General features: G+C 42.7%; 1 protein-coding gene across 1 annotated transcript; it reads left to right on the plus strand.

Annotated features, from left to right (window-relative positions):
• Positions 1-62: 62 nt before the first annotated feature.
• Dctn5 (dynactin subunit 5) lies at positions 63-16,823 on the plus strand. The gene is made up of 6 exons (NM_001037778.2): positions 63-182; positions 1,154-1,222; positions 1,837-1,955; positions 6,507-6,618; positions 12,740-12,842; positions 15,724-16,823. Exons 1-6 carry the CDS (start codon positions 135-137, stop codon positions 15,819-15,821), a joined length of 549 nt encoding a protein of 182 aa, NP_001032867.2. The 5' UTR covers positions 63-134; the 3' UTR covers positions 15,822-16,823.
• Positions 16,824-18,633: the final 1,810 nt, after the last annotated feature.

The following is an 18,633-nucleotide window of genomic DNA, read 5'->3' on the forward strand; positions in this document are numbered from 1 at the left end:
CTGACTAGAGGAGAGTAGTTAATCGATGAGAGTCCAGGGCGCGGTAGCGGAAGTGGACAGACAACCGGAAGTAGCTAGAATCACCGGCAGCCTGAGCGACTGACAGGATCCTGAGGTTCAGAGAGGAGGCAGCCATGGAGTTGGGCGAACTGCTGTATAACAAGTCCGAGTACATCGAGACGGTGCGCGTGTGGCGACCTTGTCGCCGTTGGCAGTCGCGGGCCCCTCGAGGACTGGACGGTCACCCTTCCTGTCCCTGCTACACTCGCCCCCGCTCCCTCAGTCCCTTCCTTGGATGACTTGGAAACACGTAGAGACGCTTCGTGTTTCATCTAGTTTTGTTATTTAGCCGGTGCATGCATGAATTAGGCTTTCTCCTACTCCATCCACCGTGTGTGTGTGTGTGTGTGTGTGTGTGTGTGTGTGTGTGTGTGTAAGTTTGGGTGTGGGTAGGTGTGTATGCATATATATGTATATGTGTGTATACACACGCCTGGTTTCCCTGTAGAAATAATGTCTTCCAGAAGAATACACAATACAACCTATTCATTCTGATATTAATTACATTTTCAGGCTTTGGGCCCTTTTAAAAATAATATTTCACAGTCTGTTTACATGCTAAGAAGTTATTGTTTTAAATTGTCAACTCATAATATGTGTAAACTGTTAGGGTTACTATCATTTTTTCTGTATGTCTGTGGTCATGAGAAAGTAGTTTTTCTAATTTAGGGCTATGAAACCATAATATGGAACTGGGGTTTGAATGCATATATGTCATTAGACCTGTCATCATTTCTTGAGCTTTCAGTTCCTAATCCACCCTTGCTCCTTTGATGTATTGGATTCAGTTTGTAAACACTCTTATAACGAAGCTATGCCCTTCAGTCTTTTCTCCCCTCTCCATGTCTTCCTTCTCTAACTTGCTTTTGTTGGTTTGTTTTATGATGGAGGCTCACTTCATAGTTTATTCTAACCCCAAATTGATGGTCATCCTGCCAGCCCAGAGCTGGGACAGCAGGGGTGCAGCATACACTCAGGCCTCATTTCTTTTTAGACTACCCTTCATCTGAAGTAATTTTCTCTGCAATGTCAGCTTTCTTGATGGAAACTATAGTCCAGTCTTTTTCACCCCAGATTTCTGTTTTGCTTTTAGGCATCTGGGAACAAAGTTAGTCGCCAGTCTGTTTTGTGTGGAAGCCAGAACATCGTTCTCAATGGCAAGGTAAAGGGCATAGGCAGCTTCAGGAGGCTTCACTGTGCTTGCTCCCACTAGCCGCGTATCTGCAGGGTGTATGAAACACTGCTGTGTCTCCAATTTGTTCTCCATTCCGAATTCTATTTCTTTGTTTTGTTTTTTTCTCCAAATTAGATTTATTGAATGCACAAAGATGATCACTGAGGAGAAGCCAGGAAATTAGAGAGTGGCCCATTAGATGGGGGATAAAGAAGCTTTAAGGAAGAGTGATAGGGAGGGCAGTAATATGTGAAATATGACAGGAGAGGGCACACCAGACACGGGCAGCTAGATGGAGGGAGAAGTGTAAGGAGGGGAATTTCACCTGAACCGAACATGAACGCTTTTGTCATTTTCTTCAATATTGTATTTAAATAGGATTTACATTGCATTAAAAATTATGAATTAGAAAGTAGCGGTGGTAGAGGGAAGGACCAGAAATCTTTTATGCCTGTACAAAATACAATGGCAGATTGTTTGCTATGTTGTGCGCAGGACTACTAGACATAAAACTCATAAGGAGGCACTGTTTTAAGTATTTTAAAACAGAATTCAGGGAAATGGACTACACTGGTAATTTTTAAATGCATTTTACTTTATAGACCATTATAATGAATGACTGTATCATCCGAGGAGACCTGGCAAATGTAAGAGTTGGACGTCACTGTGTTGTGAAAAGCCGTAGTGTCATAAGGCCACCGTTCAAAAAATTCAGCAAAGGGTATGTGACTTAATTATCTGTTTGCAGTCCTAGCTAGGCTTCATCCTGTTCCTGGTGATGTTGCCCATGACCATGTTTAGATGTGTAATGACAAGGTCTGGCCATCTGGGGGCGCTGCATAAGAGCTCACAATAATGAACGCCCCTCTGGGAGTAGAAAAGTCCCTACGAGATGTGGGCAACTGAAGCATAGATAGTAAAGCCTGGGTAAAGGGTGAGGCTGGAGCTTCCTCTCTAGTGTATACCAGAGTCAGGTAGTACTGAGAAATTTTAGTTTAAAATTAGAGAACACTCAGGACTGGTGTAGCCTATCGTTTCTTAAACTGCAAGTCTGTACAAGCATTGCATAGCTGAATGTGGAGGGCTGTGAAAATTTGGCAGCAAATGAAAGGTTTCTCAGTATGTAAAACCAAAAATGAATTCAAAACGAAATACAGAATGAATCCAAAGTTTCTGGCAATGCGTGCTCATGGATATCTGTCATCTGACACCACTGCAGCCTCAGTTCTGTACACAAGCGTGTACACTGCATTGTGCATGACACCATACAAGCCATACCAATGAATGCTTCTTGAAGCATTCCACTCAAGTTTGAACTACAGTATAAATTCTAGTGTCTTTATTGTACATTTTGCTGCTATTAGAGAAACAATGGTTTAGTTATTGAAAATAAACTCTTAATATTTTCCTACAGTTATTCCTTAACATGTAAGTATAAAATTGGTATGTACTTGGACTTTATCATATTAGAATGGTGGTTTCTGAGGCTGGAGAGGTGGCTCAGTGGTTAAGAGCACACTGCTCTTATGAAGGACCTGGCTGGCTTTCAGCTGCCTATTGTTCCAACTAAGGACTAGTTCCTTCTTCTGGCCTCCTTGGACTCTTACACTAATGGGACTTACATAAACTCATGCAAGCAAATACACATATGTAGAGGAATTTTAATCCAGCAAAGGGCTACTCTAGGTGAAATACAGACACAACTTAGGACATACCTTTATCTCTCTGACTGGAATAGAGAAATGCCCTTAGTACACACCTTTAATTCCAAACAATGAAGGTAAATTTAGTTTGTAGAAGGAAAGGCCTGTGCTTGAAAGTGATGTCTAATTGAGAGGCAGACAAAGTGACAATCAGAGAAAGATTTGACACACTAAGATATGCCCAACTCTCAGGAGGATAAAGAGGAAACATAAGGGAAGAGAGTAGAGGAAGCAATTTTACTGGTAGAGTTTTACAGAGACAGGTTGAAGAGAGAACAAGCTAGACATAGGTGAAGACAGAACAAGCCAGACAATGAGAAGAAACCAGAAATTAGAACAGATTGCCAGATTAGTATGAGGCTAAGCTGAGCAGTTCAATCAGAGGCAGAAAGAGAAGCCATAATGAGTCTGTCAGTTTGGAGAGGAGTTTAAGTCAGAACAGTTGAGCTGAACCAGCCAGCCAGAGCTCAGAAAGAACTAGAAAGGCTGAGCTTATTCAGTAGCAAATCTCAGAGAATGAAAATATTCTAGGCATAGATTAAATTGTATGGAGGCTAGAAGCTTCCAGGACTATGCCTAGGTTAGCAGTAAGCCTCTGATCAGGAGAATAAAAGATACTTTTACACACATACATATAGAACAAATCTTTCAAAAAAAGAAAAAGATTGTTGTTTTATGACAGTTGCTCTTTGAATTGCTGACTTGAATTCATCAAAAGGAAAAGTTAGTTAATGTATTTTGTTTTGAGATTAGGACGTATTTTTCCAGTAGATTCTGAAATGACTTTAAACATACCTGCCATTTTGTACTGAGTATTTATGCACAGTGGCTTTCTGAGCATTGATAATTATAAAATTAGAGTATCAGTCAACTCTGAGCAACAGTGAAGATGCTCTGTTTTGCTATATCAAAAGGGACCCAGGGAAGACCCAATCATGTAAAAATAAATGAACACACTACAGCATGCACACTTGCTATTGTCTTTAATAATGTTAAAGTTACATGTATATCAAAGTTTTGTTTTAAAATAAATTTCTCTGTGATTTACAATGAGATTGAACACACTCAGATCACTATGGCCATAGGCTTCTTATGATCTATTACCAGTGTGAGGTTCGATCTGAACCCCTTCTGGAGCCCCTTGAGTAATTGATGCAAAAGCAAGGGGAGCTTTATTCCAATGTACTGAGGTCGACTCCCTTTTGGAGAGAGACAACCCTGAGTAGACTCTAACAGGCAGTTATATACCTTACAGACAATTGGGACAGAATTCAAACAATTGGAGCAGAATTTGCACAATGGTAACTAGGCAAGGTACTGTTGGTGGGGTGAAGTGACCTCCAAACTTACTCATGGTCAGTAGACTGTTCCGGGACTTTCCAAGGGGGTTGGATGGGGAGTCACAGGTGGCTTTGTTCAACAGTTTAGCTTGTAGCTGTTCTAGGAACTAAACTAGCTCTACTCCTCCTGGAAGGGAAGGGTCTTTCTGTGCTCGGAGGTTTGTGGTGGAATTTTCCATTGGCCTCAGATTGACCCCAACTCTGGCTTTTTCACCAGTAAATATTTGTATGTGTGTGTTTGTTTGAGATAGGTCTAGTGTGGGCCTTGAGCCCCCTAGTTTTCCTCACTCAGCCACCTAAGTGCTGGGGTTATAGGTGTGTGCAACAACACTCAGCTTAAAATGTTTCACTAGGAAACTTATTCTTTATAATTATAAACCTGAATTCACATAAAAAACAATATCTTGGGTAAAAAGGTATCAGAAACAAAAATCTTAAGAGGGTTTGTTGTAGACTGCTATGTGATCAAGGAAGTGTTGTTGTACAAGAGGAAGAGACTTAAAATACTAAAAATTAACAAAGTTTAAGTAAGTCTTGAGTCCTGGCTAATAGATACTATGACTTACAAAATATTCCTTGTGGAACAGGGCTGGAAGAGTTAGTGAGCAAACAACTACTTTATATCTCATCTAGTCCACAAATTTAAATATGGCCTGGGGCTAGGCTCAGCGGTTACTGCTCTGTCAAAGGACCAGGTTCAGATCTCAGCGTTCACATTATGTGGCCTATAGCTCTAGAGCTGAAAGGAGTCCACCACTCCTTTGTGACCTCTGTAGGTACCAGAAACACACACACACACACACACACACACACACACACACACATGTTCTTTTTTTTTTTTAAACATGGTTTGATAAATGCTGTTATAGAAACATTGTCAGTGATATTTGAGGTATTATAGAGAATGGGAATAAGGTTAGATGTCTGGAAGAAGTCTGGATAACTCCTATTCATCCTTCAGGTCTTGACTTAAATATATTTTGTTTTTGTTTTTGTTTTTTTTATTTTGGAGATAGGCTATCATTGTGCAGCTCTGGCTGGTCTTAAACTCACAGAGATCTGCCTTCCACACAAGTGCTAGGACTAAAAGTGTGAGTCACCATATCTGGCTTTAAGTTCTATTCTATTAGACTTTCCCCAGAGCCTCCCATCTAGGTAACATGGCCTAGTTGTGTGCGCTCACTTTAGATCACAGGTGTGACTAGTTCTGTATGCATTCCTTTACTCCATCTGGTGTCTTCTTGATTCTACATTCCTCATACAACACTTATGTTGCTTACATTGTATCCCCAGTTCCTTGCAGAGAGTCTGGGACGCAGTAGGAACTTAGTAAATATGGCAGATGATTAAAGTTTCAGTTTGTTTGGAACTAAAACTTTTTTTAAGATCTGGGAATATAAAGTACTTGTTTGGCATGCATAAGGGCCTGGGTTCCGTCTCAGCACCACATGAATGGGGTATGGTGGTGGCACACAGCTCTAGTTCAGAGGCAAGAGGATCATATATTCACGGTTATCTTCTGCTACATAACAAATTGAAGACAGCTCTGAAGATCTGAAACCCTCTTTTCTCCCTAGACCCCTAGTTAGTTCATTAGTTAATTTGTTCTTTGTTTTGCTGTTCTGTTGGCCATCTAAACTGATAGCCTATGACCTTGTCAGTCCTAGAAACAGATTACTAAGCATGATATGTGAGCTTTGTCCAAGAAAGCAGGAATGGATCAGTACCCACCCACTTGAATCTGCTTTATCTGTGACCTAAGGATTGTTTTCTTGCAAGGAATAGTTTTATTAAGACATGACAAAAACTGAGGGTGTGGTACCTGCCTATAACCCCACTACTCAGGAAGCTGAGTTAAGGTCATGCTGGGCTCTGTGACAAATTCAGGGTAGCCTACGCAACATAGAAAGAGTGTCTGTAAAGGCTGGGCCTGGTTGATGAATGTCTTCCATCCCAGAGCTTGTGAGGCAGAGGCAAGAGCATCTTAGTTGGTTTGAGGCCACTCTAGGACTGCAAAGACAGTCGCCGTCTCAAAAAACAAAAAACAAAAAACAAAAAAAACAAAAAAAACAAAACAAAAACAAAACAAAACAAAAAAAAACAAATGAATCACCCTGTAAGTAAGTAAATAAATAAATAAATGTCGAGGTTATAGTCCATAGTTCTACAAACCTTAACCTAAGCTCCATCACCTTACCCTTTCCTGATTCATCTTCTTTTCCTTTTTAGTGTTGCATTCTTTCCTCTGCATATTGGGGATCATGTCTTTATTGAGGAAGACTGTGTGGTCAACGCTGCCCAGATTGGTTCTTATGTTCACGTTGGGAAGAACTGTGTGATTGTGAGTATAGGATTCATTCAACTAAGCAGCTTCATTTCCTCTCTGTCTTCCCGTCCCCACCCCATCGATAGAACTCAGTCCCAGTAACAGGGAATGAGCCATTTCCAGTTTCCTAGGGATAAGATTTTCTTACTGGATTGGGATTTTTTCCAAGCATTAATAATAATGACTAGTGGGCTGGGGAACTAGCTCAGATGTAGAGTGCATATGTAGCTTGTACGAGGCACTGGATTTGATTCTTCCACACACAGAAACACAAACACACACCCAAAATACAGCCAAGTAATAGTGGCTAGCCTCTATTACACTCTTCCATATGATGTTGAACTCTTTCCCTGCGCTGAGGGTTTAGTTGATAAATCACCAGTCATGCAGGAAGTTTGATCCTAGAACCCACGTAAAGAGCCAGGTGTGGTATCACACATTTGTAAGCACTGGGGAGGTAGACTGTCTGACAAACCAGCCTTCTTGCCCAGCACCAGAGCAAGGAGAGACCCTGTGTCATGAAAAACAAGGTGGATGGAACCTGAGGACAAACAGCGAAAATTAAAATCTGGCCTCTGTATGAATGTGCACACACATATGTCCCAGCATGAACACATACATGTATAAACATGTAAATGAATACACACACAAAACTTCTTTTCCATCAGTTACTTCATTTAATCTTCGTAACCGCACAGAGGTCTTGGCACTGTTATTCCTGTTTGCTGCTGTGAGTGTTGAGATCCATAGATACTAGGTGTTAGAATGGGGGGTGGGGGGACAGTCCCAGACAAATCACACCATAGCTGGGCTCACATCGGAAGTTTATTGGCAAAGGCAGCCTCTGGGAGAAGATAGAAGGAAAGAAGGGATTGGTCTGGGGGATGGGTCTTTTATCCCGGCTGTGACTCCTGTGCAAAGGGACTCAGCGGGAGCAGCACTGTTGCCTAGACATGATGTGTCTGGTTGCTGTGTCCAGATGCTGGGTCCAAAAGCTGGCTGTGAAGTCCACAGATGTGTCTGATGCTAACACTAAGGGATTAACAAAGGCAGTGGTAGAGCTACAACTAAATATACATACCATTTAAATAACTGTGCTGCCCATTGGGCTCTTTGTTGCCTTGCCTCATAAAACATACAGTATGCTATGGATGAAGGATATTGTCTTAGTTAGGTTTCCATTGCTGTGAAAAGACACCATGACAAAGACAACTCTTATAAGGGACAATATTTAATTGGGGCTGGCTTACAGGTTCAAAGGTTCAGTCCATCATCATCATAGCAGGAAGTGTGGCAGCATCTAGGCAGGCATGGTATTGGAGAAGGAGCTGAGAGTTCTACATCTTGTTCCAAAGGTATATAGGAGAATACTGCTGCCTTCAGGCAGCAGCCCACCCTCACAGTGACACACTTCCTCCAACAAGGCCACAACCACTCCAAGGCCACACCTCCCAATAGTGCCACTCCCTGGGTCAAACATATCCACCCCACCACAGATAAATATGATGGGCAAATTGAAACTAGTGCAGAAGATAGTGTTAGCTTGGGCAGTTCAGGAAAAGGATTGTTGTGTGTGAGGGTCAGTATCACCAAAGGGCATATTGTTAGGGACTGCAGGTAGTGCAGGAAGCAGATAGACCTCCAGTTGAATGGCATCTGAGAGACCCTCATCCACAGAAGCAGAGGTGTCATAGGCAAGGTTTGGGTTTCTTGCTGTTTTGTAGATAAAGACACAGCTGTTGGGGTTTCCGAGAATTGTGTTTGGGTTGAGAATGTTGACCAAAGTTTGTCTGCATAAAGTCTAGAGAAGATGTTTTGTATGTTTCAGATATGTATCACAGACTGGATTCTTCTACCTCAAAATGCAGAGCTAACTCTCCGCCCCAGCTAAATGTCAGATGTTAAAGAATCAAAACACATGCAGGTCACAGTTCTTGTTCTAGAAGCCACGAAGACTCAGCACGGGTGGTCAGTGTAGGGGGAACTCACGCTGATGTGAAAACAGTTCTAATTGGACTGAGAGATGGGGGAATGATAATTCTGCCACATATTCTTGTTGCAAAGGCATTCCTTACTATGTATAGAGCTCTGTGTTAAAGAAAGGAGAATGAAAATGGTTGATCTCAATCACAGTTGTGGTGCATGCCTTTAATCCCAGCACTTCAAAGGCAGACACAGCCAGTCTGGTCGGTCTACAGAGTCAGTTTCAGGACAGCCAGGGCTATATAGAAAAACCCTGTCTTGAAAAAAAAGAAATAAGCAGTAAATAAAAAGTTGATGACAAATAGAAGAAAGGAGAACAATGAAGAAGGGAGAAGCTAGGAGGAGATGGAGTAAGGGCACTAACATACAGCACAGCAAGGAGGATGGTCTAGTACACAGCACAGCAGAGGCCACACTCCACAACTTACTGTATACATAAGAACCTCAAGAGGCATTGGAAGGCTCTAAACATCAAGTGATTCAAAAGACATTCAGAATTTCAGCTGCATTGATTTGGTCAGCACATGCTGTGTACTCAAGTATCACACTATAACTTACAAATACATATAGTAATTACACTGGTTATTGCACACTGCTGCCAGAAATTGAACCCCTGCCCTGTGTATGGCTGGCAAACATTCTATCCTGAGTTAGATCTCTATAACTCACTTTTTAAAATTACTTTAAAAAATTTTTTAAATCACTTTTTAAAAATATATATATATATATATTTTTTTTTAATTTTAAGACAAGGCCTGGCTAAGTTGCTTGGACTAACCAAGAACTTGCTGTGTACTAGACAAGGACTAGACTGGCCTTGCACGTATGCCACTGCTGTCCCAGCATTCCAGGCAGCTGGGTTGTAGGCCTGTCTCACACCATTCCTGGTTAGATACTCTGCTTTTTGTACCTCTTTCAGAATATTACTTTTCAAAGTATTCCCTGGTCATTGTTCCATGTGAGCAATCCTTGTTAAACCTAACTTGGCAATTTTTAAAGACTTTGAAACTTGAGGGTCTTTATAATTGTAGCCTCTCAGAGTGCAAAGCCTCACTGCCTCTGTGGCACATAGACTCTCCTAGAGGCCCCATGCGGCGTCCAGCAGTGACTTGCTGTGGAAGGTGTAAGCTGGAGGGGCCATGTGCCGGAAGGAAAAGCCTAGGAAGCAGTATGGCAGGCGTTAGGGTGCATCAGCTCTGTGTTTGTTACGTCCAGTCCTGGCAGCTTTGCTGTTGATTTGGCTTTATGTCCTGCTTCCAGAGTGAGGGAAATACTGGGCAGACTTGACTTATCTAAAATTATCTAGGTTAGAGGAAAATGAGCAGCATAGCCACAGCTCCTGATTCCTCCTTCAGGAAGCATGAAGAAGACTTTAACCTCCTCAGCTATTACAAACCCATTCATGTCTTAAAGCTATTTGTATTCTTCATACTGTTGTGAATTAATCCTTGTCCTCATAATGTTCCTGAAATTCAGTTAAATTCTATTTCTCTAAGTAGGCAGGATCTAAGCGGGTGGGATGGCTAATTAGTGGACAAAGCAGGCTGCAGGCTGTATAGTTGCTATCAGTAAGTAATGAGAAGATCCCTTCCCACTGTGTTTTTCTTAGGCCTTTTGTCTATGGATCCCAACAAGGGAATGCACCATGCTTTACTTAGCACATTCTATATCCATGTGCTTAGTCTTGGTAATTAGGAGTGTTGGCATGATCAGAGACTTAGATAACATCACCTTGTTCACCAGGGAAGATAGTTGATATCTTTGAAAATACCAAAGCTAATTAATGAATGAGAACTTCAGCAGAGAATCAACTTGCACTTAATGCCTGCTTCTGAACCAGACACACCAGCTGTTGCCAGTCTTTTTGTCCATCCAGCTGGAGAGGCTTAAGCATTCATGAAATTCAGACATTGCAGATAGGAGGTTTTTTTTAAAGCCAGGTATGGTGATGCACACCTTTAATCCCAACACTGAGTAGGGATAGAGACAAGTGGATCTCTGTTAGGCTAGCCTGGTCCACAAAGCAAGTTCCAGGACAGCTAGGGCTGTTACCTAGAGAAACCCTGTCTCCTTAAACAAAAACAAAATTATTTTATGTTATGTCTATGAGGGTTTGCTTGCTTGTATATCTGTGCATTGCATGTCTCCTAGGAGACTGCAGAGGTCAGAAGAGGATATATTGTTGGAATTGGAGACAGTTGTGAGCTCTAGAACTTGAACCTGGTCCTTCCTTTGGAAGAGACTTGAGTGCTTTTAACTGCTGGACCATCTCTGTGCCCCCAGGGTTTTGCTTTTGTTCTTTGATGGGTGCCTCACTAATAGCTGATCTGTGCTTCCTGCATGCCTGTGCTTCCTGCCTGCCATGCTGGGATTAAAGTAACTTTTATTCACCAAACGTAATTGTCTTAGAGACTTACTGCTGATTAAGTTCACCCTTTCTAGTTCTTTCTGAACTCTAGCTGGCTGATTCAACTCAATCTTTCTGGCTCAAAACTCCTCTCCAAGTTGACTGATTCAGACTGGCTTCTCTCTGCTTCTCAGTGAATTGCTCTGATTGGCCTCAAACTAACAATGGCAACTTGTTCTAATCTTCTGGCTTCTTATTCTCTGGCTTGTTCTCTCTTCACCTGTGTCTAACTTGTACTCCCTGCAACCTGTCTCCGTAAAACTTTCCTGGTAAAAACTGCCTCTGAACTGAACTCAGTGAAATTCAACTCAACTGCACTGACTTTGATTGCACTCAACTAAACTGAACGGAGCTGCACCAACCAAGCTGACTCAGCTGAACTGATTGAACTCTCTCTGTGCTGCTTTTAAGTAGCCTCTTTTTCTTGTCTGTTCTCATTGAGAGTTGGGTGTATCTCATCTCTGACTCATTCTGCCAAATCTTTCTCTGATTTTTCACTTTGTCTGCCCCTCAATTAGACATCACTCTCAAACATGGATGTTTCCTTCTACAAACTAACCTTTCCTTCATGGTTTGGGATTAAAGGTGTCTACTAAGGATATGTCTGTAGTCTATCTAGCCAGAGGAATTAAAGGTATGTGTCCTGTCTGCATTCCAGCCAGATCACACAGACCTAGGTCTTTGGATGTAATCCCTTGCCAGAGCAGCTGTGTTACTGGATTAAAATTTCTTTACAGATATTATTTCTGGTGGTAGATCCTTTTTTAAAATTTTCATTTAGGGAAGCTGGAGAGATGGCTCAGCAGTTAAAAGCACTGTCTGTCCTTCCAGAGGACCCAGAGTCAATTTCTAGCACCCACATAATGGCTCACCACCATCTGTAATTCTAGATTCAGGGCCTCCAAAGGAGGCAAAATACCAATACATAAATAAATAAAACTGTGAAAGATTTCAGTTGGCAGCCTAGTTTTTCTCATGGAAATAAGCAGGCTTATCAAGATACAGGTGAATTTACAAGCTCTAGTAAAGACAATCAATGGGCTGGAGAGATGACTCAGTGGGTAGTATTTTCTCAATCTAGAATTTCTTCAATCTCTGGCACCATGTAAAAACTGCCCACGGTGGTGTGATGCCTGTAATCACAGTGCTTGGGAGAGGTGGAGACAGTGCTGGGGGCTCAGTGGCCAGATAGTCTAGCTAGAACAGTGAGTTCTAGGCTTAATGAAAGACTTTTGTCTTTAAAAAATGGTTGAAAATTACCGCTTTCCTGATATAAACCTGCGTCCTCCACATAGGTATGCATGAGTGAGTGTGTGTATATGTGTGTGCACACATGCGCGCACACGCGCGTGCGCGCGCACACACACACACACACACACACACACACATACACACACACTTTCCTTCCTTGTCAGATTCCACTTGAAGTATAATTTCAACCAAACCCCCTGTCATTATCCCTGGCACCCTGGGTATTATAAGAAACCACGAGTGCCCAGGAATGGAGATGTGTGCTAGCTATTTTAGCACTCCAGATAAAAGGTAGGGGTAGAAGCAGTTGGTTCTCTGAGTTCGAGGCTAGCCTGATTGACATAGCAAATTCCAGACCAAGTAGGGCTCCAATAATGAGACACTGTCATAAAAATACCATGAATAGAGAGAATATAGAACAGCCTCCACGAAGCACAGTAATCAGGCTTTACTCCATGTCTTGATCAATACCTAGTAATGAGATTATAATTTCAGGGGCGCCGGTGTGTCTTGAAAGACTGCTGCAAAATTCTTGACAATACAGTATTACCTCCAGAAACTGTGGTCCCCCCATTCACTGTCTTCTCCGGCTGTCCAGGTAATGTTGATGTTAATATGTCTATTTCGACTTCCTTAAAACTGTTTTCTATCACTAAAGTAATGCATAAGACTTCTGTATGTGATTTAGCAACAAAATACTACAAAAGACGTATAAATAAGTTGCTTTTGGTGGGGGTGGTTTTTGTTTTCTGAGACTCTAGTCTCACTGTGTAGTTTTGACTGGCCTGGAACTCACTATGTAGACTAAGCTGCCCTTGAACTCAAAGAGATCTGATTGCATGTGTCTCCCTAGTGCTGAGATTAAAAACATGCACCATCACACCTAGGGAACAAACTGCACTTGGAATCAATAACTGGATTCACAATTTTTCAACACAGGAAATTATCAGAAACAAAGAAGAATGGAGTCCCAGACTGGAAGAGTGCAGTGTTGAATGTTGATATCACAGTAGAGTGATTTAAAATGTGGTACTTGTGGGGATAGACGAGAATGCCTTAGAGCCTCATATGGTAGAGAGATTTCCCAAATACCTTTGAAGGGTTTCTCCTCACTAAGGTTGCTGTAGGGGCTAGAGTGATGGCTCAGTGGAGCACTGGATGCTCTTCCACAGGACCTGCTTTTCATTCCTGGCACCCATATGACAGCTCAACCTTTTGAAATTCTAGTTCCAGGGGATTCAACTCCCTCTTCTGGGCTGTGAAATAGTCAGCTGTACACAGTGTATACAGACATACATGCAGACAGAACACCTGTCTACATAAAAGTAAATAAGAACATTATAAGAAAAGGTTGCTATGGAACAAATTTGCCACCAGCACATGGGAAGGACAAAGAAACATTTCTTTCCTGCCTGGGCTCTGAGTGAACAAAGGACAAAGGAGAAAGGAAAATCTCTTAAGAGATAGGTGTGTACTCACATTCTTTAGTACCAGCTTCTTATTGTCACTGACACTAAAGTCAGAAGACAAGGAAGCCACCCTGTATTTCAGATGGAAGTAAGAAAGACTCGTTTGTAGCCAGCTACATGTGACCATCCAGGTCTCTGAACATGAGCAGACTGAGACTGAAAGGTGTGCTGTTCCCAGGGTCAAAGCCTTGTCCAGCACCAAAGACCCCTCATTTAGAGCCTAAGCTTCTGGCACTGTGACAAGATACTTTGATTTTTCTTTTGAGTAGTTTCACAGATAAATACCAGATATTAGGGTACTTTACTGGCACTTCTGTCTTTGAATTCAGACATGTGGGCTTGTAGGAAATCTGGCACATTAATGGAGAGCTATCTATAAATCCAGTTTCAGAGGCTTCAAAGCCCTCTTCTGGCTTCCCTGGGCACCAGGAATGCAAGTGGTGCACAAACTTACATACAGGCAAAATATTCTTGCACATTAAAAAAAATGTTTTTGAGCCAGGTATGGTGGTGCACACCTTTAGTCCCAGCACTTGGGATGCAGACAGGCGGATCTCTGTGAGCTCAAAGCCAGCCTGGTTTACACGATGAGTTCTGGGACAGCCAGACCTACGTAGAAACCTTATCTCAAACAAAACAAAACAAAAATACTGTGAAGTCTGTACATGTTTGCAGGCCTCATGTGCACTTTTTATTTGTAGGGTGCGTATGAGAATTCTGTAAGGCTTTTGTTTTTGTTTTTAGATATACTCAGTACATTTTGTAAATATCTAAAATATGTAGGTGTGCTTATATGTTTGAATGGATAATATAGGTATTTGAAACTATACCTATGTAAGTGAAATCAAACTATTTCTCTGTACTGCTTGGAAACTACCTTTTACTTAGCAATATACCTTACTATTGTGGTCTATAGAGAACCACATCTTTCCTCTCCAGGGTTATAGATTTCACATACTGCATAAGTGAATTTAACAAAAAGCACTGAATCAGTCCCATAGTATAATAGAAGCTGAACCTGGGCACTATTAGAAACTGCTGTCCTGACATTCTTTTACATGTATTGTGCAATTAGGCACAGTTATCTCTGACATACATTCTTAGAGGTTGACTTATGAGCCACAGGGTATAAATGTTGAAGACTTTGCTGACTTTATGTGTATGTGTTCTTGCTTGTATATATCTCTGCACTACATTCATGAAGCACCCAGACCTAGAACCAGCTAACACATGGTTGTTAGCTGCCATGTGGGTGCTGGCACTGAACCTAGGACCTCTGTAAGAACAGTTAGTGCTCTTAACTGCCAAGGCATCTCTCCAATCATTTGTTACCTATTTTTAAAGCCCATGGATGGAGGCAGCAGCTTACAGTACCTTTGTTTCAGAAAGTTTGTTGTTACTGTTTTGAGACAGGTTTCCTGTGTAACCCTGGCTATCCTGGAACTCACTCTGTAGATGAGGCTGAGCTGGAACTCAGAGATCTGCCTGTCTCTGCCTCCCAAATGCTGGAATTAAAGTTGTGCACACCCACACACTCTTAACCGTGCGTGTTCCATCATGGACTCCTCTGTTGTCTTCTTTTGATTCATCTGTATGCAGCATCACTGCTTTGGTGGATCGAGTTTCACTGTAGGAATGGCAGGACAATTCTTCCCTCAGGGATAGGGATAAGGCTCAGTGGGGGTCACTGGGGAGTGAGTCCTGGGGATGAGAAGCCCTTGTGTGGAACAACCCACAGCAGTCAGAGATGCCTTCTCTCTTTGGATCTTGTAAGCATGGTCCGACTCCTCCAGCTGGACTTTATTTCTTCACTTGAGAGCTGTAGTGTTTGGTTCCCAAACAAACACAGGCCTTTCAGAAGATGTATGCAGTCAACAGTCTTGTCAGTCTGAAGATGAGGACTTCAAAGTTAGATCCTCAAAATAGCACGCAGAAGTCTGCAGACTTTGCACATGGTGGGGTTACAGGCCTCCCTGGCTCCCATGCTTCACAGGGTCTCTCTTTCCTCAGGACTCTTCTCAGGGGAGCTCCCAGAGTGCACACAGGAGCTGATGATCGATGTCACCAAAAGCTACTACCAGAAGTTTCTACCCCTAACACAAGTCTAGTGTCTGTGCCTCACGCCTTTAATTCTTCTGAACTCCAAGATGGACCTGGAGATGAGAAGGGCAGTTGGTGACGACAGAGCTGCTGTGTTCACACAACTTTACTCTCCTGGTTGGTGGGGTTTTTGTTTTGGTTTGGTTTTTAATTTAGAAGTTTTCAATCTTCCATGGATCTGAGCATTTAAGAATTTAAAAGAAGACTGGAGAGATGGCTCAGTGGTTAAGCATGCTGGTTGCTCTTCCAGAGGACCCAGATTCAGTTCCTAGCACCCACATGGCCCTACAACTGTCTGTAACTCTTGTTCCAGAGGATCTGATGGGTTTCTGGCTTCCATGGTCACCAAACGTACACATGGTAAAGACATATATGCAGCCAAAATATCCCTTCACATAAAATAACGAACTTTTTAAAGAATTTTAATAAGAACATCTGGAAGAGTTGTCTTTATACACCGTGCTTACACCTGTCAACAGTCACCATACCATTGTCTGAAGAGGACAGAAAGTTCTGTTGCTGACACTCCAGCCTGTGGTTCCGCAGATGGCTGGAACCTGCCTGGCGTGGACCTGCAGAGCAGTAGCACCCACCCAGCATGGGGTCACATGGCCCCAGTACTGCTCACAACCCTGTCCTGTCCCACTGCACACCATCCACACAGATGACGCTCTGCTTTCGCTGCTGATATGGAACCAATAGCCACAATTTCTTGTACCCTGGGGAAAGTATGATTTGAGCTTAGGTTCCTGTTGATTTTGAGAACGTGAGGAAAAGAGACAGGCTGTGGTGACTTGTACCAGTCATCCAAGTACCTTGGAGGTAGAAGCAGGAGGAGTTAAGAGCTACATAGTGAGCTCACACTTGCCTGGTGTGCTACATGAGATCCTGCTTCAAAAGAACAAAAATAAAGTCAGTAAAAGAAAGAAATGTGGAGCAGATGGTATCTGTTGTTCATTCAGGATGACCTTAATTGTTATAAAGTAGTTAATAAAAGACTTAAAACATCCTGGTTTAGGCTTCTTCATTTAAAGAGGCAAACCTACACTGCAGATTCTGCTTCTGCAAAGTCCCAGGTTTTGCTCTTCAGTGTGGATTGCTTAGTCACGTCCTCATTCCTTGACTCAGGGTTTATTCCACCAAACATGAGTGTCTGTGAGCTTTGCTCTCTAGCCTAGAGCATTTGTCCGTCTGGTATTTGTCAACACTTCCGTGCTTCAGACCAAAGTATTTGTACTTGAGGAGGTCAGCCTCACATGTACAGGAGAGGCTTTTAGGTCATCCTGTGGACACAGAGCCTGAGGAAGTGGCAGTGCCAGTGCCCCTAACTGATAGCACACCTCCTCCTGGTTCTGCTCTGAGTCCTTGTTTAGAGCCTTGGTCAATTGAGTGCTCTCAGAGACAATGGCCAAACAGTTGAGCACTGAGGGGCAGGACCCAGGAGGAGCCTTCTTGACTTACGGCGTGGTGGGGTTGCCAGGAAACCCTGAGTGGACTCAGCTGTAATCCAAGTCAATGTTCTCTACTTGTCACTTGTCATTTTTCATGTGTTACCAACACATCCAAAGTGGTTGCTTTCTCCTGTCAAAGGTCGAGTCGGTATAGTATCGTCATTATAACAAACCAATGGGTTATTTTGTGGAAGAGACAGATGATCAAGATCCCTTCAAGCTATGTTATGGCATAGGGCTGGAGAGTTACCATTCCGTTGAAGTAAAACTGAAAGTATACTGCAGGCTTTGGCAATTGAGAGCAAATTGCTTCTGGTGGTCTTTATGAACAGGCATTTTGCTAGATGTTTTAGTTAGGGTTTCTGCTGCTGCTAGAAACCACCATGACCAAAAAGCAAGCTGGGGAGGAAAGGGTTTACATTGCTGTTCATCACCAAAGGAAGTCAGGAACTCAAACAGGGCAGGAACCTGGAGTCAGGAGCTGATGCAGAGGCCATGGAGGGGTGCTGCTTATTGGCTTGCTCCCCATGGTTTGCCCAGCCTGCTTTCTACCAGGACTACCAGCCTAGGGGTGGCCCCACCCACAATGGGCTCCATGCTCCGCCTTGATCACTAAAAGAGAAAATGCCATTCAGCTGAATCTCATGGAGGCATTTGCTCAACTGAAGCTCCTTCCTCTCTGATGATTCTAGCCTTTGTCAAGTTGACACAAAACCAGTGTACACTAGATTAATACCTGCATACCATGTACCAGGAAATGAGTTAATCTGCTCAAGTAAGGATACCACATCTGGTACAGCAGCTGGACTTGATTGAGTTTTTGAAAGTCAATTGCTGGGGTTGGGGATTTAGCTCAGTGGTAGAGCGCTTGCCTCGCAAGTGCAAGGCCCTGGGTTCGGTCCCCAGCTCCGAAAAAGGAAAAGAAAAAAGAATGAAAGTCAATTGCCATTCTCCACAATCCATCTGTCTACTGCTCTGGCCAGATAGAAGAAGGAAAGAGAGATATGGTGGGAACCACCACCCTCCCCTGCATCTTTCAAGTCCTTGATGGTGGTACTAATTTCTGCAATCCCTCCAGGGATATGATACTGTTTTTGAATCACTATTTTCCCTGGCAGAGGTAACTCAAAAAGCTTCTATTTAGCATTTCCAATCATGATGCCCTTACTCCACAGGTCAGGGAACCAATGTAAGAATTCTGCCAACTTCTAAGCATATATATACTACACACACACACACACACACACACACACACACACACACACACACACACACGGAGCTTTTTAGATTGGTTTATAGGCTGTGGTCCAGGTAGTTCAAAAATGGTTGTCTACCAACAGAAGGTTCAAGAACCCGGCAGTTGTTCCAT

The sequence above is a fragment of the Rattus norvegicus genome, chromosome 1, assembly GCF_021556685.1.
Source record: "Rattus norvegicus strain SHRSP/BbbUtx chromosome 1, alternate assembly SHRSP_T2T, whole genome shotgun sequence".
Taxonomy (NCBI): domain Eukaryota; kingdom Metazoa; phylum Chordata; class Mammalia; order Rodentia; family Muridae; genus Rattus; species Rattus norvegicus.

Coding starts and splice junctions, on each gene's coding strand:
- Dctn5 (NM_001037778.2), top strand. CDS start 135: ATGGAGTTGGGCGAACTGCTGTATAACAAGTCCGAGTACATCGAGACG. Junction 6,619..12,739: donor TTGGGAAGAACTGTGTGATT/GTGAGTATAGGA, acceptor TTATAATTTCAG/GGGCGCCGGTGTGTCTTGAA. Junction 12,843..15,723: donor TGTCTTCTCCGGCTGTCCAG/GTAATGTTGATG, acceptor CTCTTTCCTCAG/GACTCTTCTCAGGGGAGCTC.